General features: G+C 53.8%; 1 protein-coding gene across 5 annotated transcripts; it reads left to right on the top strand.

Moving 5' to 3' along the window:
- The first annotated feature begins 392 nt into the window (after nt 1-392).
- On the top strand, nt 393-24103 carry EWSR1 (EWS RNA binding protein 1). Of its 5 annotated transcripts, none has more exons than XM_082293587.1 (18): nt 393-543; nt 3485-3521; nt 3740-3791; nt 4279-4332; nt 5575-5698; nt 12538-12724; nt 15445-15612; nt 16269-16483; nt 17120-17300; nt 20033-20067; nt 20716-20748; nt 21376-21494; nt 21816-21945; nt 22046-22168; nt 22244-22421; nt 22726-22823; nt 23200-23473; nt 23736-24103. In XM_082293587.1, exons 1-18 carry the CDS (start codon nt 477-479, stop codon nt 23773-23775), a joined length of 2115 nt encoding a protein of 704 aa, XP_082149713.1. In that variant the 5' UTR covers nt 393-476; the 3' UTR covers nt 23776-24103. The 5 variants fall into 5 exon arrangements, with proteins under 5 accessions (XP_082149713.1, XP_082149715.1, XP_082149714.1 ...); XM_082293586.1 differs by having other exon boundaries at nt 402-543; nt 20030-20067; XM_082293589.1 differs by lacking the exon at nt 4279-4332.
- The last annotated feature ends 49 nt before the right edge of the window (nt 24104-24152 follow it).

The raw sequence follows: 24152 nt of genomic DNA, 5'->3' as shown, positions 1-24152 counted from the left end.
CCCACGGCGGCACCTGTCAGCAGGTGACGCCTGGATGACGTCACGGACCAAGGACACGCCGTCAGGCGACCGCGCGGCACCCGGGGCACAGCGCGTGCCGCCGGGCAGGGTGTGTGACGTCACAGCGGCCCCGCGCCCGCCCGTTACGCCGGCGGTGACATCACTACTCCGGCCGTGACGTCACGCCCCCGCCGCGCCCCCCGCTCCGCCTCGCGGCCCGAGCGCCTCTTGCGCGACGGTCCCTAACGGCCGCGGGCTGTACCATCCCACCGCCCGGCGGGGGGGAAGCGCCCAGAGAGGCGGCAGAACCGCGCTCCGGAGCGGCGGGCGCTGCCCGCGGGGCCGTCCCGGTTCTCCGCGGACGGTAAAACCGGCGGGCGGGCGGCGGAGCGGGGCGGCCCGAGCGCCCGGGGCTCGTTCTCCCGGTGATCTCCCCCCGGCTGCAGGGTGGTCCGCGCGGCGGGGCCGGGCGGCGCATGCGCGGCGCGGGGCGGGGCCGGGCGGGCAGCGCGGAGGAGGAAGGCGAGAAAATGGCGTCGACGGGTGAGCGGGGCCGGGGCGGGCCGGGCCCGGGGTGGGGGGCGAGACGGGACGGGACCCCCCCGGTAGCGCCGCCGCCCCCGGCACGGGGTGGCCGGAGGGGCGCTGAGGCCGCGCCGCCGGCCCGTGGCGCCGCGCCCGGGGGCCGCCGGGGTCGGGCCGTGCAGGGCCCGTCCCGCCCGTGTCCCCCCGCGCCGCCCGCCGGGGCCTCGCCGGGCCCGCGGGTGTTTCCCCTCAGTGTCTGTTGGTTCAGTTGCGGCCCCTCGGTGCTGCGGCCCCGCGGGATGCCCGGAGCTCCGCGCTCCCAGGAGCGAAGCACCGAGCCAGGGCTTCCTCCGCGCCTTCGGGCCTGCCGGGGCTCCGCAGGGCGGCTTTTGGTGCAAATACGGGATTATGGAATGTTCGGGGGGAAGGGGACCTTAAGGCTTTTCCTATAGGCAGGGACACCTTCCAGTATCCCAGATTGCTCCAAGCCCCGTCCAGCCTGGCCTTGGATACTGCCAGGGATGGAGCATCCTCTGGGAGATTCATTCCAGCGCCTCACGGCCAGGAATTCCTTCCCAATATCCCATCCAGCCCTGCCCTCTGGCACTGGGAAGCCATTCCCTGTGTCCTGTCCCTCCAGCCCTTGTCCCAAGTCCCTCTCCAACTCTCCTGGAGCCCTTTAAGGCACTGGAAGGGGCTCTGAGGTCTCCTTGGAGCCTTCTCTCCCAGCTTTTCCCCGCAGGGAAGTAAGGTGTTCCATCCTCTCCGTGGCTCCAAATTTCTTGGAATTAAATGTTTTTCCACGAGGTCTCCAGCTGGATACAAATAGTTGGAAACAGAGACTCCGCAACTGTAGCAACATCACTTTTAAAGGCCAGCAGCCCAATATCTGACTTTTCTTAAAGAAGGGGGATTTTCCTTCTTTCCAGGAAGGAAAATGTCCCAGGCCATGGAGTGTGAGGGAATATCACCAGTAGCACCTTGGAGAGCTTGAAAAAGAAAAGTCAGTGAAGGAACATCTGCCAACGGAATTGTCAAAATGGGGGTTAAAACCACAGCTGTGTTTTCCCTTAATTCATGGAATTGTTCCTCCTGGGAGGTGCTATTTTCAGCCTGTGGTGTGCTCCTGAGCCTCATGAAATAAAAGGATGAAGATTAATTTCCCCCTGGAAATAAAAGCCAGGAGATGGGTTTAACTAAATGAACCATAATATTATTTTTTATTAATGTTCTGTGTTCGTCTAAATCCGAGCAAATTAAAAGGGAGGCATCACCACAGGCAAACGGCAAATTCCAGACCTGGAATTAAATCCTACAGAGGGGGAAATGTTAGGTTTAGGTGGGACTGGGGTAGGGCCGTGAGGAGAGGGGTTAATTGATGCCCCTGTGTGGAGCTTGAGGCCAAAAGGGGGCTGAAAATGGAGAATTAAATGAGGTTTTGGTGGCTGGAGGGAGAGCAGGGAAACGAGTGGAGTGGGATGAGGGGGGACGGACATTAATTAACACTCAGGATTTAGCAGAACCATGTGTAAAGCGAATTAAAAAAACCCAGAACCCTGAACTGAACAAGGAAAATTCTCCAATATTCCACGTGCCAACCTGTGAGGGAAGTGGGAATGATGCCAGAGGAGTTTTAACAACTTGTTCCCTGTGTCCCAGCAGCAGGGAAGCCTTTGGAGAACTCCAAGTGTCTTCTTTCTCTGTGTGAGGTGTTCTGGGCAAGGTCAAAGGGGTTGAGAACTCCCAGGAATTGCTGTTGGGATCGCAGATCCGGGGGCTCCGCTCCAGCAGCAGCACAGAGAGCAGGAGGAAAAGCTGGGAGCACACCTGGAGGGCAGGGAGGAAGGGTTTAGTCGGGATGGATCCACAGGCTGAGGAGCAGGGGGTTGTGGTGGATGGAAGCTGTGTTTTCCAAGTGATTCCTGGGGCTCCATCACCTTGGGAATAGTGGGATAATGGCATTAAAGCTGGTTAGTTGCTTCCTCAAATTCTCCAGCACTGGAGTTGAACTTGATCCGTGTGGGCCTCTCCCACCTCAGGATATTCCATGATTCTGGGATAAACTTGGATTTCTGACCAAGGTGTGATGGTGATGGGAGCACTGGAAGCTCTTCCCACTTCCCACACTGTCTGGGAACAGCTCCACTGATCCAGCTCCTGCCTCTGGCTCAGGTGCTGTGGCCTCGACCAGGAAGTTCTGGGTTCAGTCCTGATCTCAGGACTTCTGTGGTCCTGGGAGATTTCTGACCACGTCTGGTGGGAATGATGAATTCATCCAGACACTGGGATGGGAGCTGGAGCTGTTGGTGCCTGTGAGGGAACTGGGAGCTGCAGTCGTTTCAAATTCAGCCTCCTAATTGCCATGTGGATTCATTTTCCATCCCCGCCAGCAAATCAGTTCAGCACAGGCTTTGCTGCTTGGATTTTCAGGGTTTTGGTTCTCCTCCCAATCAGTGTGCTGACATGGATTGAGGATTTGGGGAGCGAATCGCTCCCAGCTTCCCAGCTCCAACCCTTCCAGGGGACAAGTGGATTTCCAGCCATTGATTTGTGTCCTTGAAAGGGAAAGAGTGAAGGTGGTGAAACCTTTCAAAGCAGCGTGGGGGGGGGGTTGTAAGGCTCAAATCCCTGGTTTTCCTTTGTTCCAGCCCAAATCCCCCCCTGCCAGCCCCCTGGGATCCATCCAAGGTGGCGCTTAAATTGAAGCGGGGTCATTTGAGATCAAAGTCGCTGCTGCAAGCGGCAGGAACAATGAGGGGAAGAGAGGTTTTGTTCCCCTCAAAAAAAAGGGGCTGAAAATGTGCATTTACCTTCCAGCCTTGGGAAACTGGAATTCCAGTGGTTTATAGCGAGCTGCAGGAGGAAATTCCAGCTGCTGTGCTCTTGGATTTTTTTTTTTTTTTTATTTTGTTAAGCCTTTATCAAGGTTTTTATTCCTTTTCTTCTCCTTTTCTTTTAGATTACAGTACCTATAGCCAAGCTGCAGCTCAGCAGGGGTAAGTAGCTTAACCTCCTTGTTTTAAAAAGGCGTAATAAAAGGATATCATAATTATGGTTTGGGCTTAACTCAGGTACACTTGGAAATCCTGAGGGTTTTCCTGGAGCTTTGCATTCCCGTAGAACTTCAGCAGAAACCGTCGGGCTGCGGGGGAAATTTTGTCTCGTGATGCAGATTTGGGGCAAGATTATAAATGTCTTTACATTCATTCCACAGCTACAGCGCCTATGCACCTCAGCCAGCCCAAGGATATGCACAGACCACCCAGGTAAAACACGGGAAGGGGGTGGAATTCCTGCTCAATCACCTGTTTTCCAGGAAAACACGCAGCCGTGAGAAACTCCGAGCGGCAGTGTCGAAATCCGTGGTTTAAAGTTGTCTTGGAGTTTCTCCCCCCAGCCCAAAGTGCTTTTTTAAAAGTGGAAATAACCTCAACAATCCCCCCCCCCCTTTTTATTTTTTTTTTTGGTTAATTTATTCAATGCTGATCCCAGAAAAGCCAAATTCTTGGTGTATGTTTGACACCACCACGTAGGTGGGTGTTGTAATCAGAGGTGTAGGAGAGAAAAAAACTGGGGAAAAAAGGGTGGAATTGCCTTTTGGGAGATGGCAGAATTGGACAAAGGAGGAGGAGGGAACACATTTCTTTTTCCTGGAGTTTTGATTGCTATAACTGTTCATACTCTCAGTTGGCTGGACTGCAAAATAATGATGATCTTTAAGAGATTAACTTAATGCTTATTTTTAACCTTTAGAATCCAAGTTACTACAACCACATTTGTCTGCAAACTCCAAGTATGTTTCCAAAGGTAAATTCCTGTCCTCAAAAAGTGCTGTAGGCTTAATTTTCCTTCCCAAGAGGAGGAAGGCAGGCTCAGTGTGGGCTGAAAGGAAGGTGATGGTGACTTTTATTTTAAATTAAGCTCTTGGAGACAACAACTGGAAGAGCTGCTCCCAGTTGTAGGTGAGGTGGAAGGTGGGAGCAGGATGGCAAGGCTAGGAACAGGAGGCCTCAACAACTAAAACCAGCTAATTAAACACCTAACCAGCTAATTAAACACCTAACCAGCTAATTAAACCCCTAACCAGCTAAACTCAGCTCTAGGCACGTGTCCATGGGGAGTTTGCAGCATTCCCTGCCTCTTGGTGTGGGGAAATTCCAGGGACAGGGATGTGTTCACGTGGTCAAGGCTTTCCTGCTCCTGGTTCAGACCTGTGCCCTGAGTTCAGGAAGGCTGAATATCCCAAAAGGTTTCAGCTCCAGGTTCCCCAGAAGTCTGAATCCCTGGAAATTAAGGCTGTTTCCATGGCACTCCTCGAGCTGCATCCAGAGTTTTATCCTAAGCCAGGAGCTGTTGGGAGCTTGCTGGTGCCTGGAGCATGAGCTGGCAGGGCATGGCTTGGGCAGCTGGTGACACTGCTGGGCACAGCTGCTTCTCTCCTTTCCTCAGTGATTTTCAAGCTGGATTTGAGAGCAAAATCAGGGAATGGGTGAGGTGAGAGCTGATCCCTGACTCAATGCACAGGCACCGGGATGGGAGTAGCACCACTGGGATACTTCGGGTGTTCCCGTGGATCCCATCCTTCCATACCTACACCAACTCCCATTTTTCAAATTAATGGCTGATGGGCATGAAAAATACTCCAAATAATTTAATTGAAACCTTCAGCAGGTTTCTTTTAGCCAACACCAAAGCAGTTTTACACTGAAGTGACTTTTGCTTCGTGCAGTTCCGCCCTCGGAGCGCTCCCATTCCCATATTTCAGGTTAACCCTGGGATGGTGCCTGTGAGTGCTGGTGGTAATTGTGAGGAGCTGGGAGCTTTCCTGTTTGCTTTCCACAGAGCAGAGGTGTGTGGTGACAATGTCAAGAGCCTGTTCCTTCAGTCTTGGCAGGGAAAAACCACTCCATAACCTCCTTGCAGAGCTGACCCGGAATTTCCCGCGGCACCTAAACTTTCACAGCAGCCTTGGCTTTGAGAGTGCTGAGCAACTGCAATTCCTGAGGGTCACTTGTGCTCATGGATTGAATCTGTGTCCTTTTGGAGCAGACCTACGGGCAGCAGAGCTACGGGACCTACGGGCAGCCCACCGACGTCAGCTACACACAGCCCCAGACCACGGCGACGTACGGGCAGACGGCCTACGCCACGTCCTACGGGCAGCCCCCGACAGGTGAGAGGGGCCTGCTGGGCTGGGCTCAGCCTGGAGACCCCCCTTGGGCTGGGAAAAGGCCTTTCTATCATCTAGGACAATCCTTGCCATGGGCAGGGCACCTTCCATGGGTTGCTCCAAAGCCTGGGCAGCCCCGGACACCTCCAGGGATGCGGCAGCTGCGGCTCTGGGTAACCTGTGTGATAGGGAAGGATTCCTTCCCAAGATCCCATCCAGCCCTGCCCTCTGGCAGTGGGAAGCCATTCCCTGGGTCCTGTCCCTCCATGCCTTGTCCCCAGTCCCTCTCCAGCTCTCCTGGAGCCCCTTTAGGCCCTGGAAGGAGCTCTGAGCTCTCCCTGGAGCCTTCTCCTCTCCAGGTGAGCACCCCCAGCTCTCCCAGCCTGGCTCCAGAGCAGAGGGGCTCCAGCCCTCCATGGCCTCCTCTGGACTGACTCCAGCAGCTCCACGTCCTTCATGGAATGGTTTTGGCTGGGAGACACCTTAAAGCTCATCCCATTCCCCCCCTTCCACTATCCCAGGCTGCTCCAAGCCCCGTCCAACCTGGCCTTGGACACTTCCAGGGCTTGGGCAGCCATGTATAAGCAGGAATAAATGCACTGCTGAATTTTCAGGGCAGGGTTTGGGTGCTGTGGGACCGAGCAGGATGTGCTGTGCTCAGAGCAAAGGCAACAGTGTCCCTGGCTGCTCCTCAGCCCTTCCCTTCCCTGACAGTCCTGTCACTGGCAGTGACATGTGCCTGTTCTGATCCTGCACCTTCTCTTCCTCATCTTGTGCTTCCCACAGTGGAAGGGACCAGTCCAGGCTGGACAATGCTGCTCACTCTTGCATGGAAAATGCCATCTCGTCCTGTCAGAACTTGAGGTCCCCTTAGGTGGGAACCCTTGAGGTGTCACTTGGTTTTAGTGGCAGAACCCTCGAGTGTCAGAGCTCACGCAGGCAGTGACAGCAGGGATTTGCAAGGCTGCAGTGCTCTTTGCCATCTTCATGGGTAAAATCCTGACCACCAAGACCTTTTAAGTGATTCCAACCCCATTATCCCCCCATTTCCTAAAGGATAAACAGCATCCTGCCCTCCACCTTTGCACGTCCCGTGGTGGCTTTGGATTTCCAGAGCAGATACTTGTTCATTAATGCTCTATAAACTCTCCCAGCGTGTTCTTGGAGCTGGAATTTCCTCCAGACAAGTGTCTTAATGTTTGAAACTATTGAGACAATGTTTAATTCATGTATATTCATGTTTATTTAATGTATGTTTGGGTTGAATATTCAGGAGGTTTTGAAAGCAGATTTTCCTCCCAGTGATTCCTTGGGTGCCGTGTCCTGCACATTCCTAAGAGACACATTATAAACATTTCCTAGATGGGATTAAACACTTCCCAAAGCAAGGGAATACCAGGACAGGCAGACAGACAGGCAGTGGGATATCTGGCTAGAGAAGCCATTGAGGAATTCTTCACAAGGAAGAGCTGGAGAGGAAATATTCACCAAAATTAAAATATTTACCATCTTTCCATGGCTCAGGAAAATTCCTGCACGTGAGATCCATCTCCATTAGCCAGTGTCACTGGGGGTTATCTACAGGGCTTTTTCCTTTCATTTAAAACTACCTAGACAAAAGCTGGCAGCAAAAAAGGATTTGTGAACTTCCAAAATTCCTTTCTTAGAAATATTTATGTCCCTGTGACCCCTGCGGACTCCAGTCCCGCAGGGATCACAGGAAACTGCTCTGTTCATGTTTTTCCTTCTCCCTTAAGAGGAGATTTGCTGGAGGGATAATAATAATAATAATAATAATAATATCAGGCATTATTTTTTCTGCACAGCTGCTTTTTTTGGTTTGGGGTTTTTTTTTGATCGGCAAAAAAAGCGCTTCATTTTCTTTTCATCCATAAAAAAACCACCAACTCAGGAAGTGGTCAAGCAAAAGATCCTATCAGCCCTTGGAGCACGGAGCGGGGCTGTGGCAGCTCCAGGCACAGAGCCAGGTTGGATTTATCCTTCCTCCACCTGCCTCTCCTTGAGGAGCCAGAGCTGTGGAAAGGAGACTGCAGCCTCTCCCTCCCTCTCTCCCTCCCTCTCTCCCTGCCTTTCACGCTCAATAAACCCCAGGGCCAGACATTGTCGTGCCCTGAGAGACGTGAGGTTCTTACAGTTGAATCCCAATCCTGTTTTCCCAAGAATCACCTTTTTGTGCTGCAATTCCTTAAAGCAAAATGCCCTTTATTTTTTTTTTTTTTTTCGCCTGAACAGCCTGGGGGTTGGGTGAGGTGTAGTTGAGGTCAAGGAAATCCGAGGTCTGTGTGGATGGGTGGGAATGGCAGGGATGGATCTGTCCTTTCCAGCCCTTCTAATCCCACCTTGGCCTGACTCCTGGACACCCCAGGGTGGAGTTACCACCCTCCTTCCCTCCCTGGAGCTGTAGGAAGAGGTGTCTTGGAGCCACCCAGTCAACTTTGTTCCAGAGAAAAAAGGGTTTGGGAGCAGCTCCCTCAGGTTAGGGATCACTGGGCACCCTCAGACCTGTGGCTCGTTAATCATTGCAGGGTATTAGCAGGAATTACAGGAGTAAATAAAGAGCATTTCAGTGGCCAGGTGTGGATCTCTTGGAAGTGGGAATTGCTCTCCAAAGCCAGCCAGCCCCTGCTTCCCTTTGCCTGGGAAGTTTGGGGTATGAATATTGACATTTCTGATGGATTTGGAATTAATGAACACGCTCACAGCTGCCATAATGACCCCCAAATATCCCAACATAGGCTGGAAAGAGAGTGAACTCTGCATCCCTTCTCCAGCCCCTCACTGCTGGGATATACACAAGCCAAGCAGGAGTCAGCTCTCTTCCAGAAGAAATCTCTTTGGAAGGAAGAAACCTCTCTGAATCCAACCTTTTCCAATTGATATTCTCTGAGGATCAAATCCCACATACTTCCCTTCCACCTGGAGAATCCCCAGACTTCAGTAAGGGGGTTGGTTTGGATCCTTTGAGGGGATTTTAGACACTTTAAGCAGGTTATTATTTCTCCTGTTACTTTTTTCTTTCAGCAGCTCTTCTGCTGAGTCGACTTTTATCTTCCTAGCTGGGAGGGGATGAGAGAGCAGTGATGAAATAGAAATGCCACCCTCAAAACCACAGCCCTTGAGGGTTCCCAGAGTGTCTAAACTGGCCTTGATTTGTAATTTAGACCAGTGGGGTGGTAAATCACTGCCTTTCCTTTGGGACAAACCCCTCCTGCTGAGCACACTCTTCCACGAGTGAAATGCTCCATCTAGAGCTGAAGCTTTAAAATTCCACCTCTTTTTTTTTTTTTCCCTCCTCCCTTTTTATCCTGCTGCCTGTGCAGAGCCAGGTGTTAGCAAAGCTTTTTGCTCCCAGTAACAGCACTGGGAAAGGGGGCCCAGCTGTGGGAGGAGCATCCTGGGGCTTCAAATCCAATGGGAACAGCCCAGGGCAGGGCTGTGGCTGCAGCACAGGGGCTGCAGGCTGTACTTAGCCTGTTTTAGTGTGTGGTCAGGCTCTGGCCAGTTAAAATAAGGGTTTATTTAACTCCTGGGATCAGTGCTCCCTGTGGAATTGCTGTCTTGCCTCACATTGAAGTGTTTGGGCTGCTCAAATTTGCCCAAGGCTTTAGAAATCCTCCCGTTGGGCACAATCCCCTTCACCTTTCTCAGCAACAGAGAGCAGCAAACAGGAATAATGACCATGAAAACTGATTTTCTACTGATTCCTACAAGTTATTCCCCAGTGGGAGTCCAGTTTACATTGCCAGGTTGGCAGCCCTGGGATGGGGATGGGTTGGGTGCCAGGGGTAGGAAGAGGCTGGAGTGGGCAGAGTATCCAGGCTGGCCTTGTGTCTTCATCAGGATCCTTTTTCACCAAAAAGCTGAACTTTGCGTTGGGTTTTTTTTGGTTTTTTTAACTAATTTGCTGTGCAAACTTCCCTCATCCTGTTGCTCTTTCCTGCCCGCTGGGAAGGGCCCTGGCAGGGTGGCAGGACCGGGAGGTGCCTCCTGGCAGCGGCACGGTGCCCCATGAGGGCACACCGCCTTCTGCTGCTGCAAGTGGTGTTTGCCTTGCAAATGAGGGAATTGGAATAAAATGCTGCAGCCCAGTTTGCCTGAAGGAAAAGTGTGTCACAAGGCTCCCGTGTTTATTAAAAATCAGAAGTGATGGAGAAGCTGTTGCCCTCACTGATCCCAGCCGTGAGACCCGTTGGCGGCTCTTTTTGCTCATTTTTTTGGGGTCAGATTTAACAACGTTTTTATTGCTAGTTTTCCATCTTAAGTCTCATATTCTTAATTTGAAAGCTTGCTGGGAAGGTTGTTAGGAGCAAAAACCCGCTGTGTTAATGCCAGCTCACCTTTGTGACAAGGCAAGTGGCCACTGAATTATACAGGAGCTGGTTTGGGGTGTTGGATATTGTAAAACTGGTCAAAAGGAAGTCTGGGAGCTCTCGGCTTTTGCCCTAAACCAAACTGAAATTCTGAGAAAAGGGAAGGTACATAAGACATCAGGAACTGCCTGATGTGTCTCTCTTGACCTTTTTCTCATGTGAAAGCAAATGGAAAGTGCTTTTCTTTTGTTTCCAGCTTTACTGATTTAAAATAAGCCTTCAGAAATGCCTCTGAAAGATTTCCCAGGTCAGGTTTTGTGCCTTTATTTTTCAGAAAAGCTAAAAGGATGGGACTATACTTGCTAAATCAGTTGGATTTCTTTTACTTTGGAGCTCAAGGGGGGGGGGGGTTTGTTACCCTGCCTTTGTCGAGGAGATGCTCCATGTCTCAGCTTACCCTGCCTGAGCTCTGGTTGCTGTAAACAATCCTGGGTGCTGCTCCAGGGGTGGCTTCCAGAAAGCTCCTGGGAGTGGGATTTGGAGATGCTGAGGGGCTGGAGGCTGAGGTTTCCCAAGGTGGGGGGGTTCTGTGAGGAAGGCAAAGGGGCAGCGTGGGGCAATGGATGATTTTTGGGTTGTCTGAGGTGGTAAACCTGTGTCTGTGCCCTGGGTCTGGGGGACCTGCAGCACAAGGGCCAGAGTCTGAGGTATTTGGGAAAGCTGGAGAGGGCCTTGGGACTGGAGGGACAGGATAAGGGGGAATGGCTTCATGTGGACAGAGAGCAGGGTTGGATGGGATATTGGGAAGCTGAGGTGAGGGAGGTAACACAAAGAAGCTGTGGCTGCCCCATCCCTGGAAGCATCCAAGGCCAGGTTGGACGGGGCTTGGAGCACCCAGCAATAAGTGGAAGGTGTCCCATGGCAGGAGGATGGAGTGAGATGAGCCTCAAACTCCCTCCCAGCCCAGCCCATGCGGGAATTCCGCGGTTCCTGGCAGAGCTGTGTGAGCTGTGCTGTGTGAGCTCTGTGAGCTCTGTGAGCTGTGCTGTGTGAGCTGTGTGAGCTGTGCGAGCTGAGCTGTGTGAGCTGAGCTGTGTGAGCTGTGTGAGCTGTGCTGTGTGAGCTGTGTGAGCTGAGCTGTGTGAGCTGTGTGAGCTGTGCTGTGTGAGCTGTGTGAGCTGTGTGAGCTGAGCTGTGTGAGCTGTGTGAGCTGTGCGAGCTGAGCTGTGTGAGCTGAGCTGTGTGAGCTGTGTGAGCTGTGCTGTGTGAGCTGTGTGAGCTGTGTGAGCAGAGCTGTGTGAGCTGTGTGAGCTGAGCTGTGTGAGCTGAGCTGTGTGAGCTGTGCTGTGTGAGCTGTGTGAGCTGTGTGAGCAGAGCTGTGTGAGCTGTGTGAGCTGAGCTGTGTGAGCTGAGCTGTGTGAGCTGAGCTGTGTGAGCTGTGTGAGCTGAGCTGTGTGAGCTGTGCTGTGTGAGCTGTGTGAGCTGAGCTGTGTGAGCTGTGCTGTGTGAGCTGTGTGAGCTGAGCTGTGTGAGCTGAGCTGTGTGAGCTGTGCTGTGTGAGCTGTGCTGTGTGAGCTGTGCTGTGTGAGCTGTGCTGTGTGAGCTGTGTGAGCTGAGCTGTGTGAGCTGAGCTGTGTGAGCTGAGCTGTGTGAGCTGAGCTGTGTGAGCAGAGCTGTGTGAGCAGAGCTGTGTGAGCTGTGTGAGCTGAGCTGTGTGAGCTGTGTGAGCTGAGCTGTGTGAGCTGAGCTGTGTGAGCTGTGTGAGCTCTGTGAGCTGAGCTGTGTGAGCTGTGTGAGCTGAGCTGTGTGAGCTGAGCTGTGTGAGCTCTGTGAGCTCTGTGAGCTCTGTGAGCTGAGCTGTGTGAGCTGTGTGAGCTGAGCTGTGTGAGCAGAGCTGTGTGAGCTGTGTGAGCTGAGCTCTGTGAGCTCTGTGAGCTGAGCTGTGTGAGCTGTGTGAGCTGAGCTGTGTGAGCTGAGCTGTGTGAGCAGAGCTGTGTGAGCTCTGTGAGCTCTGTGAGCTCTGTGAGCTGTGTGAGCTGAGCTGTGTGAGCTGTGTGAGCTGAGCTGTGTGAGCTGTGTGAGCTGAGCTGTGTGAGCTGTGCTGTGTGAGCTGTGTGAGCAGAGCTTTGTGAGCTGAGCTTTGTGAGCTGAGCTGTGTGAGCTGTGTGAGCAGAGCTGTGTGAGCTGAGCTGTGTGAGCTGAGCTGTGTGAGCTGTGTGAGCTGAGCTGTGTGAGCTGAGCTGTGTGAGCTGTTTGAGCTGTGTGAGCTGTGTGAGCTGTGTGAGCTGAGCTGTGTGAGCTGTGTGAGCAGAGCTGTGTGAGCTGTGTGAGCTGTGTGAGCTGAGCTGTGTGAGCTGTGTGAGCAGAGCTGTGTGAGCTGTGTGAGCTGTGTGAGCTGAGCTGTGTGAGCTGTGTGAGCTGTGTGAGCTGAGCTGTGTGAGCTGTGTGAGCTGTGTGAGCTGAGCTGTGTGAGCTGTGTGAGCTGAGCTGTGTGAGCTGTGGTTGTTGCAGGTTACAGCGCCCCGACTGCCCCCCCCGCCTACAGCCAGCCCGTGCAGGGCTACGGCACCGCCGCCTACGACACCAACACGGCCACGGTCACCAGCAGCCAGGCCTCGTACGCCGCCCCGTCCGCATACGGCACCCAGCCCGCATACCCGGCCTACGGGCAGCAGCCGGCCCCGTCCGCTCCCGCCAGGTACTGCCTCCTCATCATCCTCATCCTCACCATCCTCCTCCTTTTCCTCCTTCTCCTGCTCTTCCTTCTCCTCCTCCTTCTCTTGTTCTTCCTCGTCCTCCTTTTCTTCCTCCTTCTCCTTCTCCTCCTCTTGTTCTTCCTCCTCTTCCTTTTCCTTCTTCTCTTCTTCCTTCTCCTTCTCTTCTTCCTTCTCCTTCTCTTCTTCCTTCTCCTTCTCTTCTTCCTCCTCCTTTTCTTCCTCCTTCTCCTTTTCCTCCTGCTCTTCTTCATCCTTCTCCTCCTCTGTCTCTTCTTCCTTCTCTCTTTCATTTTCTTCCTCTTTTCCTTCTCTTCTTCTTTCTCCTTCTCATCCTTCTCCTCCACCCCCTCCTCCTCCTCCTCCTCCTCCTCCTCCTCCTCCTCCTCCTCCTCCTCCTCCTCCTCCTCCTCCTCCTCCTCCTCATCATCATCCTCATCCTCATCATTCTCCTCCCTCTCCTTTTCCTCCTTCTGCTCTTCCTTTTCCATCTCCTCCACCTTCTCTTGTTCTTCCTCCTTTTCCTTCTCCTTCTCTTCTTCCTTCTCCTTCTCTTCTTCCTCCTCCCTGCCATCCTTCTCTTTGTCCTCCATCTCATCCTTCTTGTCCTCCTTTTCTTCCTTCTTCTCCTCCTGCTCTTCTTCGTCCTTCTCCTCCTCTGTCTCTTCTTCCTTCTCCTTTTCATTCTCTTCTTCTTTTCCTTCTCTTCTTGTTCTTTCTCCTTTTCCTCATCCTTCTCCTCCACCCCCTCCTCATCCTCCTCCTCATACTTCTCTTCCTTCCCCTTCTCTTCCTCCTCCTCCTCCTCATCATCCTCATCCTCATCATTCTCCTCCCTCTCCTTTTCCTCCTTCTCCTGCTCTTCCTTTTCCTTCGCCTCCTCCTCCTCGTGTTCTTCCTCTTCCTCCTTTTCCTTCTCCTTCTCTTCTTCCTTCTCCTTCTCTTCTTCCTCCTTCCCCCATTCTCATCCTTCTCTGCCTCCTCCATCTCATCCTTCTCCTTCTCCTTCTCTTCCTCCTTCTACTCCTTTTCCTTCTCCTTCTGTTCTTCCTCCTCCCCCCAATCCTTCTCCTCCTTTTCCTTCTCCTCCTGCTCTTCTTCATCCTTCTTCTCCTGTCTCTTCCTCCTTCTCCTTTTCCTTCTTTTCTTCTTCTTTCTCCTTCTCCTCATCCTTCTCCTCCACCCCCTCCTCATCCTCCTTCTCATACTTCTCTTCCTTCTCTTCTTCCTCCTTCTCCTCCTCCTCATTGTCCTCCTCCTCCTCATTCCCCTTCTCCTCCTTCTCTTCTTCCTCTTGCTCCTCCTCTTCTTCCTCATCCTCCTCCTCCTCATTCCCCTTCTCTTCCTTCTCCTCCTCCTCCTCTTCTTCCTCCTGCTCCTTCTCCTCCTCTTTCTCCTCCTCCTCTTCCCCCCAGCTCCCTGGGCTCTGGCAGCAGCTCCTCCCCGCCTGTTGCCGCGGCGTTGCAGGGCCGGGGGAGCAGCGTGGGGGGGCAGCGTGGGAGGGCTGTGCTGTGCTCCAGCCCGGTGAGTCAGCGCTGTTCCTGTGGCCGAGGGAGCGACCACGCAGCCAAATCAGCCTCTCAGGGTACAGCAGAGAACCGAGTCCTGTCTGCTGCCGAGTCACGGGGTCAGGCAGGATGCTGGGGTGGATGCACAGGCTGCAAAACATTTCCTCTTTAAATCTCACCCCTCTGGGCACTGCCTGTCATCTGTGGAGTTGAATTGTTTGCTCAGAGGATATGAAAAATTTAGAATACATAATGGAAACTTGCTTAGAAGCGAGTAAAAGCTGATTTATTCGTTTACCTGGTGTGTGTAGCAAGCACTGTGGGAAGGAAAGGCAAAGCCTGGCACAGCTCTGACAGGTTACACTTTAAAGGGATGTAAATTTGCAGGATGAATCCTGACATTGTGAACAATTTTTCCCAGCTTCTACAGCAAAAACAGCTTCACTCTTTTAGCTCCACTCTGAGAAACGCTTAGAAAGTAAAGGCTCAAAGAATCCTCTGAGTTGGAAAAGCCCTCTGAGATCATTGAGGCCACCACTAACCCTGTCCCCAAGTGCTGTATCTGCACGGCCTTTAAACTTTGGGACAAACAGAAGGGGACATGTGAACCACATGCAAAGGGTTCTCAATTTTCAGGCCTTGAGAGTTAATTCTAAATACACAATTGGGTGGTTTGGGTTGGAGGGGACCTTTAAAGGTCACGCAGTCCAAGCTCAGCATCCTTTCTCTTCCGTGGGATAATTGGGATAACGTATATGAGGCAATATCTGCGTGAGCTGGATTCTGAAGCAAACAATGGGCCATTTCAGTGCCTGCCTTGCTGGCTGATTCAGCTCCTGCTTTCCCAGGGCTCTGCAGGAGCAGCCTTGCTGGCATTCCACATCCTCCACTCAGCCCCACAGCCGGAGTCTGAACACCATGGCTTTGGGGTGAACAGAAGCTGTGGTGTTCCATGCTCCCTATTCAGGGCGCTGCCTGGGCCTCCCCTGGAGTGTGCAAACACCCAGGCAGGGAGGGCTAAAACTGTGTTTATGACATGTTTATTGGCTGCTGCCACAGTGGCTGTCACCAGTCAAAGCCAGCTTTAATGCTACCCCAAAAAAGAGCTCACAACCCTCAGTCCTGGGGGGATCTGAGCCCTTCACTGCTGCCAGGTGTGGGGCTGGGCACCAACGTTGTTCCATATTTCTGCCCAGACCCCAGGATGGCAGCAAACCAGCAGAGACCAGCCAGCCCCAGTCCAGCACGACAGGCTACAGCCAGCCCAGCCTGGGCTACGGGCAGAGCAACTACAGCTACCCCCAGGTGCCTGCCAGCTACCCCATGCAGCCCGTCACCGCTCCTCCCTCCTACCCTCCGACCAGGTAAGGCTTGGCAGTGCTCAGCTTAGGGCCTTTTCCTGAGGGATTTTATGGAGAGGGAGCTTTGGCGTCCTGGGAGGAGGAGCTGTGCTCCTTGCAGTTGTTGTGGTGGGGTTTGGGAGGCTGTGGCTGAGTGTAGCAGTGGCTCTGCGTGCACACCTGAGAAGGAAAATCGTGACAAACAGGTTTAAGACATTTTCTAGATTTTTTTTCTTTTATTTTATTTTGAGACTTGAGAATTTTAAGAATTTTCCTAGAGGGACCTTTTGCTGCCTCTTCTCACATACAGCTTGGCCAGGAGCTCCCTCCTTCCCTCAGGTATCTTTAATGTGGCTTCTAAAACGTACACTTTGAAATTCTCAAAGCCTCAGCTGCATGAGGGGAACTTCTTTTATCCAGGCCCTGTTACCTCCGTTACCACTGAGTTTTGCCCTGGCGCTGGTGCCCTTTCCTAGAGCTGTGAATAAATGGGTTGGCCACGTGGTTTTTGCTTTCCCAGCCCTCCATACTGGCCTCCATGGGATGACTTCAGCTTTTAAAGTGATTTACAGCACTAAATACAGCCTCTAATTGCATTGCCTTCCAGCATGAGCCACTCCACACACGCTGCCAGGGAATTGCCTCATCATCCCACCTTTCCCAACGCTTTTCTTTTCCAGCTATTCCTCTACACAGCCAAGCAGTTACGATCAGAGCACTTACTCCCAGCAGAGCAGCTACGGGCAGCAGAGCTCCTATGGCCAACAGACCAGTTATGGCCAGCAGAGCAGCTACGGGCAGCAGCCACCTCCCACCAGTTACCCACCTCCCACCGGATCCTACAGCCAGGCCCCCAGCCAGTACAGCCAGCAGAGCAGCAGCTACGGCCAGCAGAGTGAGTGGGATCCCTGGGAAGGAGCCCTGGCCTTAGTTTGGATCTAAAACTCGGAGCTGTGGTGAAGGGAGGGAGGGTTGGAGCTGGGGTTTGGCCTTTCCTGCTGAGAAATGGCATCTCTGGAGGCCATGGTAGGTTGGGATGATCCCCTCAGGGGAGAGTGGGAACACAGAGGCACAAAATGTTTGTGGGGAGGAGTTGAGGGGGCTCAGCCTGGAGCAAAGGAGACTCAGGGGGGACCTTGTGGCTCTGCACAAGTCCCTGACAGGAGGGGGCAGCCGGGGGGGTCGGGCTCTGCTCCCAGGGAACAGGGACAGGAGGAGAGGGAACGGCCTCAGGCCGGGCCAGGAGAGGCTCAGGCTGGATATTGGGAAAATTCCTCCTGGAAAGGGTGGTCAGGGTGGCACAGCTGCCCAGGGCAGTACTGGAGTCCCCTTCCCTGCAGGGATTTAACAGCCCTGTGGATGTGGCACTGGGGCACAGGGGTCAGCAGTGGCCTTGGCTGGGGGCACGGCTGGAATCGCTGCTCTCAGAGGGATTTCCCCAAACTGAATAACCCCGATGCTGCTGTTGTGGCTGCAGCTGAGGGCAGGTGAAGGGGCTGCCTCTCCCTAACCTGTTGCCACCCTTCCCCAGGCTCGTTCCGCCAGGACCATCCCAGCAGCATGAACATGTACGGGCAGGAATCCGGAGGCTTCTCCGGCCCGGGAGAGAGCCGGAATCTGAGCGGCCCCGATAGCCGGGGCAGGGGACGAGGGGGATATGAGCGTGGAGGCATGAGCAGAGGTGGGCGGGGAGGAGGACGCGGTGGAATGGGGTAAGAGCAAAGCTTTTCTCCTTTTCTCTAATTCTGGTTTACCCATAGGATTTGAAACGCTAAAGAAGGGACTGAAAGGTTGACGTTCCCAGCTGTGTTTCCATGGAGGACATCTCTGCTTGTCATCCATGGAAACATTATCCTAAGGGAAATAGGAGCAGGATGGTTGGTGTGTCCTGCAGCTGGTTGGGCCCCCGGGGAGGGGGAAACTGGGGGTAATGCTGGCCCTGGCACTTTCAGCTCCCTTCGTGGTCGCCCAGAGGTGGAATCCTCTGTGGGGTTTAACAGTAACTCTGGGTGGAACACACACAAACCTCCCAGCAGCTCCAGGGGGTGCTCCCTGGGCCTCAGGAGCGGGGATTCTGGCAGGGCAGGAGCCTTGTGTCAGCCTCCTCCCACGGAGCCTGCGAGCTCGGAAAGCCTGGAACGCTTGGAGCACGTGGAGAAGGACCCTGAGAACAGAGAGGAGGAAGTGCTTTGGCTCCCAGGCCTGCTCCCCCTCGGAGCATTCAGGTGCTCCGAATCAGTTTGGCCATTTCACCTGATGGCGCAAGCTGGTTTGGTGCCACCTGTGCCTTCAGGTGTGTCCCCGTGCGTGGAGGTCATTCTGGTAGAGACAAGGGAGGAGAACTAATCCCAAAGGCTCCTCCGAGAGGGAATTGACAGCTTTGTGTGTGTTCCATCCCCTCACCCCGTTGCTCAGAGCTATGCAGAGTGTCCCCAGGTGTGGCACTGGGACACGCCGTGCCCGCCCCGGTGCTGGCAGGGTGGCTGTGACGGCAGCTGCCCTCCAGAGGCCACTTCTTCCCGCGTGGCACAGCCCGGTGGCAACCCCAGTTTGGCAGTGGGTGGCCCCATTCTGCATAGCTCTGTCGCAGCCCATTGACGTGGCATGAAATCTTTATCAGAGAAATCCAGGAAAGACATGGAAAAGGCTGGTTTGTGTGGGAATGCATCCAGCTTGCAATTGGCTCGGGTGGAATGGAGTTCCAGGGATCTGCATAAAGATTTCAGCCGTGCTGCATTGATCTCTTAACGATTAAAGTAGATGTAGACACCTGAAATGTCTATCATCACATCTTCAAATTTCTAGCCCCTTCCGAGCTTCTCATTGCCAAAGGTTTGTCACCTGTCTCTGATCTCACACCTTAATCCCAGCTCAAATTTGCCTCCCAAGCGATTTCCCACCTGGCCAGACCCTTACAAAGGGTCCTCCCCCTGCCTTATGGACGTAGAGTTTGTGCTGTCCATAGAACAGGTGGCTTCAGGGGACACCCAGGGCAGGTAGGGGAACTCGGCCCACCTTAGCATGCTGTGGTGATGGATTTCAGTGTCTCCAGCAGGTAAGGAGCTCGATGTTATTAACGTGCCCTTTTTCATTGCCTCGATGATTTGATATTTTTATGAAAATGGAAAACTTTTTAACATGCTTTGTCGCATTTATATGCTACAGGTTACAAAGTGAGAGCCTTGTAAACACCTCAATACTTAAAAAGTACCCGTACTCAGTACTCAGCCGGCAGCATAATGAAAAGTGGGACTAGACACGGTGTCCATATGGAGAGGAAAAATATACATAGAATATTTTTAACCCAATGTATTGATTGTATAAACGGAATCCTTCTGTAACTTTGGTAACTTGCATACTTGTTGTTTGGTAATAAAACCAGAGGAGGGTATACTACTACTTTAGAATTGTGTAACGTTAAAGAAAAAAAAAAAAGAAAAAAAAAAGTGTAAAAATCTTCTGTTTAAAAAGAGAGACATTACGTAAATGGTGTGTACTTTTAACGAGAGGAGGCAAAGCTGCATGCAACAGCTCGAAATTCTGTATTGACTTTTTTTTTTCCCAGTATTAGAGGTGCAATACTTGCTAGAAAAAATTCACGGTGCTCTCCCTCCTCCGCTCGGCTCCTTCCAAACAGCTTGCTGGCTCACCCAAAAAAAGAGCAAGAAACAGCCCAAATCCTTTCTCAAGGTGGCATTTTCCTACTTAACCACCACGCTCCAAAGCAGTTTTAGCTGTGAATGCTTCAGCCAAAGCTTTTGGTGAAAGCTGCGGCCCTGTTTGCATTGGCACCTGCCCAAAAGTGAGTGTGTCCACAAAGCTGCACCCCAGGCCTTGGAGCCCCCGCCGTACTCTGTAAGTTCTCCCTCCAGAGAGTTGTTAAATTCAGTAGTGACCTGAATGTATGGCTTTATTTCGAGGGTTTTAGGGGCGATGTCAGCTGAACTGTGTTGTAGGTCTCGCGTGTGGTTTGTCTCCTTTTACACTGTTAAATGTCAGGGACCCGCGGGCCCGGCGCTGCCACAGGCTGAGGGTGCGCCTTGGTGGACACACCGAGGGGAGGGAGTTGACCACTCAAACACCCCCAAATTACTCTTGAACACCAAAAAAAAAAAAAAACAAAAAAAAAACCAAACCAAGCCCACTTTGATTTACAAAACACACCCCCCATTTCTCGGCCAAGTATTGCACTGATGATACCCGAGTAACGCCAGGGCACCGACAGCAAAGCGGTGCCTCAAACCACACCAAGGTTGCTTTATATGTAAAGAAAATTTGAGCGAGCTGCCCTGAAGAAAGGCCTAGTGCCGAGATGAGAGAGAGACAGAGAGATGTTTGGAGATGTTTAGCCAGTGCCCTTCTCCCCTGTGAGCCGCAGAGGCTCAGAGCGGTGCTGGCTTTGTAAAGGGAAAGGCCTTCATTTCTTCGTTTATCCCCCCAGCAGCGCTGGAGAGCGAGGTGGCTTCAATAAGCCTGGTGGTAAGTTTTTGAGCATTACAATGGATAGTGTTTAAAAAAAAAACAAAAAAAAAAATGTGCAGTCAAGTTTTTTTAGCACAAAGTGTAATTTTTTATTCATTTAAAGTGGTTTTAAAAATGACAATATGCAACCAGACTGTAATGGGTACTGCCGGCGATGCCCAGGGGTATGCGGACACAGTGGAAGAGTTGAGCAACCACTCCTGTAATTTTGGGGAAAAGAAATGGTTTGGATGTAATAAATCTTTTTTTCTTTTTATTTTAATATTTATATATATATATAAAGTAACTTTTATTAATGAACTTAAAAACTGATTGGCTTGGTAAAACCTTTTAAAAAATCAGCGTTAGTGATTAACGGTTTGAAACCTGCTAAAAAAAAAAAAATCAGTGTGATAGTGGTTAACGGTTTGAAAGCTGCTAAACAATCAGTGTATTAGTGGTTATTGGTTGGAAAAAAAATGCTTAAAACCAGTGTAATAGTGGTTTTTGGTTGGAAGAAGTGCTAAAAGAGCCACCTGATGGCCCAGTAAGGTGCAGTGCTGCTGCTTGTGCGGCGCAGGTCATAGCTAGTGTTGTGTGTGTCGGTTCTCCAGCCCACAGGGCCCCCACTAACACCCTTCCCTATGCTTCTCTCCCGCCTGGCAGGACACATGGAGGAAGGACCCGACCTGGATTTAGGTAATTGCCACCAAACTCCCTCCCGAGGTTGTGAGATGGACGCTCACGTCCTCGTTCCGAGGGCTGCGGCCGCCACAGCGTCACCTCACTGCTGCTTCCAGGCTTTCTGGCTGTTTCCTTCATTTCTTCGTTCCCAAACAGCTGGGCTGTGGAAAACCACACGTGGTTGGGAAAGCCACCCTTCTCTGCAGGAATTAGGGGGGTTGGGGGCTTCTCTGGAGCTTATCCAGAGAGTCTGCAGCACCCCCAGAGCCTCGTCCGTGGCTTGTCCCTTCCTGTCACGCAGGCGTGTCTGGAAGTTCTGCGTCAGCCTTCCAGCGTCGGAAAAGGGGGGAGGATGTCCTTGTGTGGGAGCCCAGGGGGCACGAAGGTCTTCCTCATCTCTCCTCTGGGATGTGTCCTGACAGAACCTGGGGGTCCTTCCCACGTGGGTGGGTGTGGGGTGTGTCTGGCCGTGGCCCTCAGGAGGTGAGGGGGGCACAGTCACCTCCCTTGGGCCTGGGGTTTCCTGTCACGGCCAGAGAGCGAAGCTGCGGCCGTGGAGGCCATGACGGGATGGAAAGAACTCGGCCCTGGGGTATCCCTGCCCTTCCTCTGCCTGCACTGACCCCGGGAATTGTCTCCTAGGCCCCCCCATGGACCCGGAGGAGGACTCGGACAGCACTGCAGTCTATGTGCAGGGACTCAATGACAATGTGACCCTGGAGGATCTGGCAGATTTCTTCAAACAGTGTGGTGTTGTCAAGGTGAGGAGACACCAGTGACCCCCAGCTGACAGGGGGAAAAGGGTCACCCACCTCCTCCTCTTCCTCCTCCTGCTCCCTGCCCATTGCTCACATCCTTCAGGCCCATCATGTCCAGGCTCCAGGAGAGGCCTGGCAGGGCTGTTTTGGGCCTGTCCCTTCATTTTTGGGGTGTCTGGGCAGTTACTGTTACCTGTGGTAGGCCTGGGGCCCCTTTCTTCTGTCCTGGGGTCTCTGGAATGAGCCTCTGCCGGAAGGCAGAGCAGTAAATCCCCGCTGGGCTGTGGGGACGCAGGGCCCTGGTGACATTCCACTGTCCCTTAGATGAACAAGAGGACGGGGCAGCCCATGATAAACCTCTACATCGACAAGGAAACGGGCAAGCCCAAGGGCGATGCCACCGTGTCCTACGATGACCCATCCACTGCCAAAACAGCCGTGGAATGGTTTGATGGTGAGTGCTGGGGGACGTTTGGGGATGGAATTCCAAAAATTGCAGGTGTGGGAAGCAGGGCTGTGATTCACTGATGCTGCTGCCATTGTGTCCCTCCCAGGGAAGGATTTCCAGGGCAGCAAGCTGAAGGTGACCCTGGCACGGAAGAAGGGCCCGATGAACAGCCTGAGGGGCGGGATGCCCCCGCGGGAGCAGCGGGGAATGCCCCCCCCTCTCCGTGGAGGTACCGTGCAGCCCCCCCAAAGCTCCTTCCCATCCTTCCCGTGGCTCCCAGCACTGACAGGGCTCCTTCCCACAGGTCCAGGGGGACCCGGTGGCCCGGGGGGCCCCAGCGGGCCCAGCGGCCCCATGGGCCGGATGGGGGGAAGAGGCGGAGACAGGGGTGGCTTCTCCTCGAGGGGACCGCGGGGATCCCGGGGAAACCCGTCCGGAGGGAGCGTCCAGCACCGCGCCGGGGACTGGCAGTGCCCCAACCCGTGAGTACCCCCCGCTGCCCACCGCCCTGTGCCAAGGGCCCGTCATCCCAGGAGCTGGCCAGGGCAAGGAGGCCTTTCCCAAAATGGCTTGCTGGGCCTTCCCAGGAATCACCTTGCACCTGGCACACAGGGAGGGATGGGGTCACTCCTGGGGCTGTGGGGGAAGGGGCAGCCGGCCCCCCACCCCAGTTCGGGAGCTGTGCCCCAGGCCCTCCCCTCTCCACGTGCTCTCCTGCTCGTGCTTCCCAGTGTCACCCCAGCTGGAATGCTGTCCCGCTCTGGGCTGACTGGAATTTGTCCCCAGGGGCTGTGGAAACCAGAACTTTGCCTGGAGAACAGAGTGCAACCAGTGCAAGGCGCCCAAGCCGGAGGGGTTCCTCCCACCCCCCTTCCCTCCTCCAGGTACGTTTGGGGGGGGGGGGGGTCACAGCCCCACTTCCCAACGGGACACCCCAGGCCCAACCTCGGGCTCCTTGGGGACTGGCTGGGCCAGCTCCAGGAGCTGCCAGGCCTTCATGCCTCCGTGAGCCAGGACATGGAGTCTGGGAGCACCATTTCTCCTGTACTTCCTGGATGTGGGGGGCTGGCAGCAGCACCCCGACTTCCCAGGGCCCTGCTCCAACCTGAACGAACCCCAAATCCCGTCGGGGTACCCAGCAGCTCCCAACCCTTCTCCCGCTGCTGCCAGAGCCGGATGTGCTGGGATCGTGGGGCAGGGATCACCGGAGCGGGGTGGGCTCCCTGGGGGTCACTCTGAGGGTCTTTGCTCCTCCCGCAGGCGGTGACCGCGGCCGAGGCGGCCCCGGGGGGATGCGGGGCGGGCGCGGCGGGGGCCTCATGGACCGAGGGGGGCCCGGCGGGATGTTCCGAGGCGGCCGCGGCGGAGACCGAGGGGGATTCCGAGGTGGCCGGGGCATGGACCGAGGCGGCTACGGAGGAGGCGGCCGGAGAGGAGGAGGAGGAGGAGGACCCGGGGGACCCCCGGGACCCCTCATGGAGCAGATGGGAGGAGGAGGCAGAGGACGGCGCGGAGGGCCGGGAAAGATGGACAAGTATGGATTGAGGGCGGGGCAGGGAGTGATGGGAGGGGATAAGGGGACACTGGGGAGGGGAGACACTGATGGGGAGAGGGTGAGTGGGGTGGGACAGGTGGGTGGAGGGGCAAGGGGGTGAATGGGTGGGGGGGTGGGATAAGTGGAGGGGGTGGGTAAATGGGTGTCAGGGGGAGTGGGAGGGGGGTGAAGGAACCTCCCCGGTCCGGGGACGGTTCCTGGACCCCACGACTGACCCTTGTTCCCCACCCTCGGCCCACAGGGGCGAACACCGCCAGGATCGCCGAGACCGGCCCTACTAACGCCGCCCCCCCAGAGCCGCATTTACTACCAGATTTATTTTTTAAACCAGAAAAAAAAATGTTTTAAATTTATAATTCCATATTTATAATGTTGGCCACAACATTATGAGTCCTCCTTGTCTGTACTTTAGTATTTTTCACTGTTTGTGGAGAAACATTAAAACCAAGTTCAACGGTAGCGTGATGAATTCTTTCTTCCCCTTCCCCCCCCGTCCCCCAAAATAAAACCGGTTGTTTAACGCGCCCCCGCCCCCCACCCCGCCTGTAACGCTGTGAACGGTTGTGACGGTTGTTTTTTTAAATAAAATTCCCGCTGTTTGTAACCGCACCATTGCTGGCCTTTCTTGAGAACATCCCTGGGAGCCGGGGGGACGCGG

This window comes from Coloeus monedula (genome assembly GCF_965178545.1).
Source record: "Coloeus monedula genome assembly, chromosome: 18".
Lineage (NCBI taxonomy): Eukaryota > Metazoa > Chordata > Aves > Passeriformes > Corvidae > Coloeus > Coloeus monedula.
This window is presented reverse-complemented; position numbering and strand designations above follow the sequence as displayed.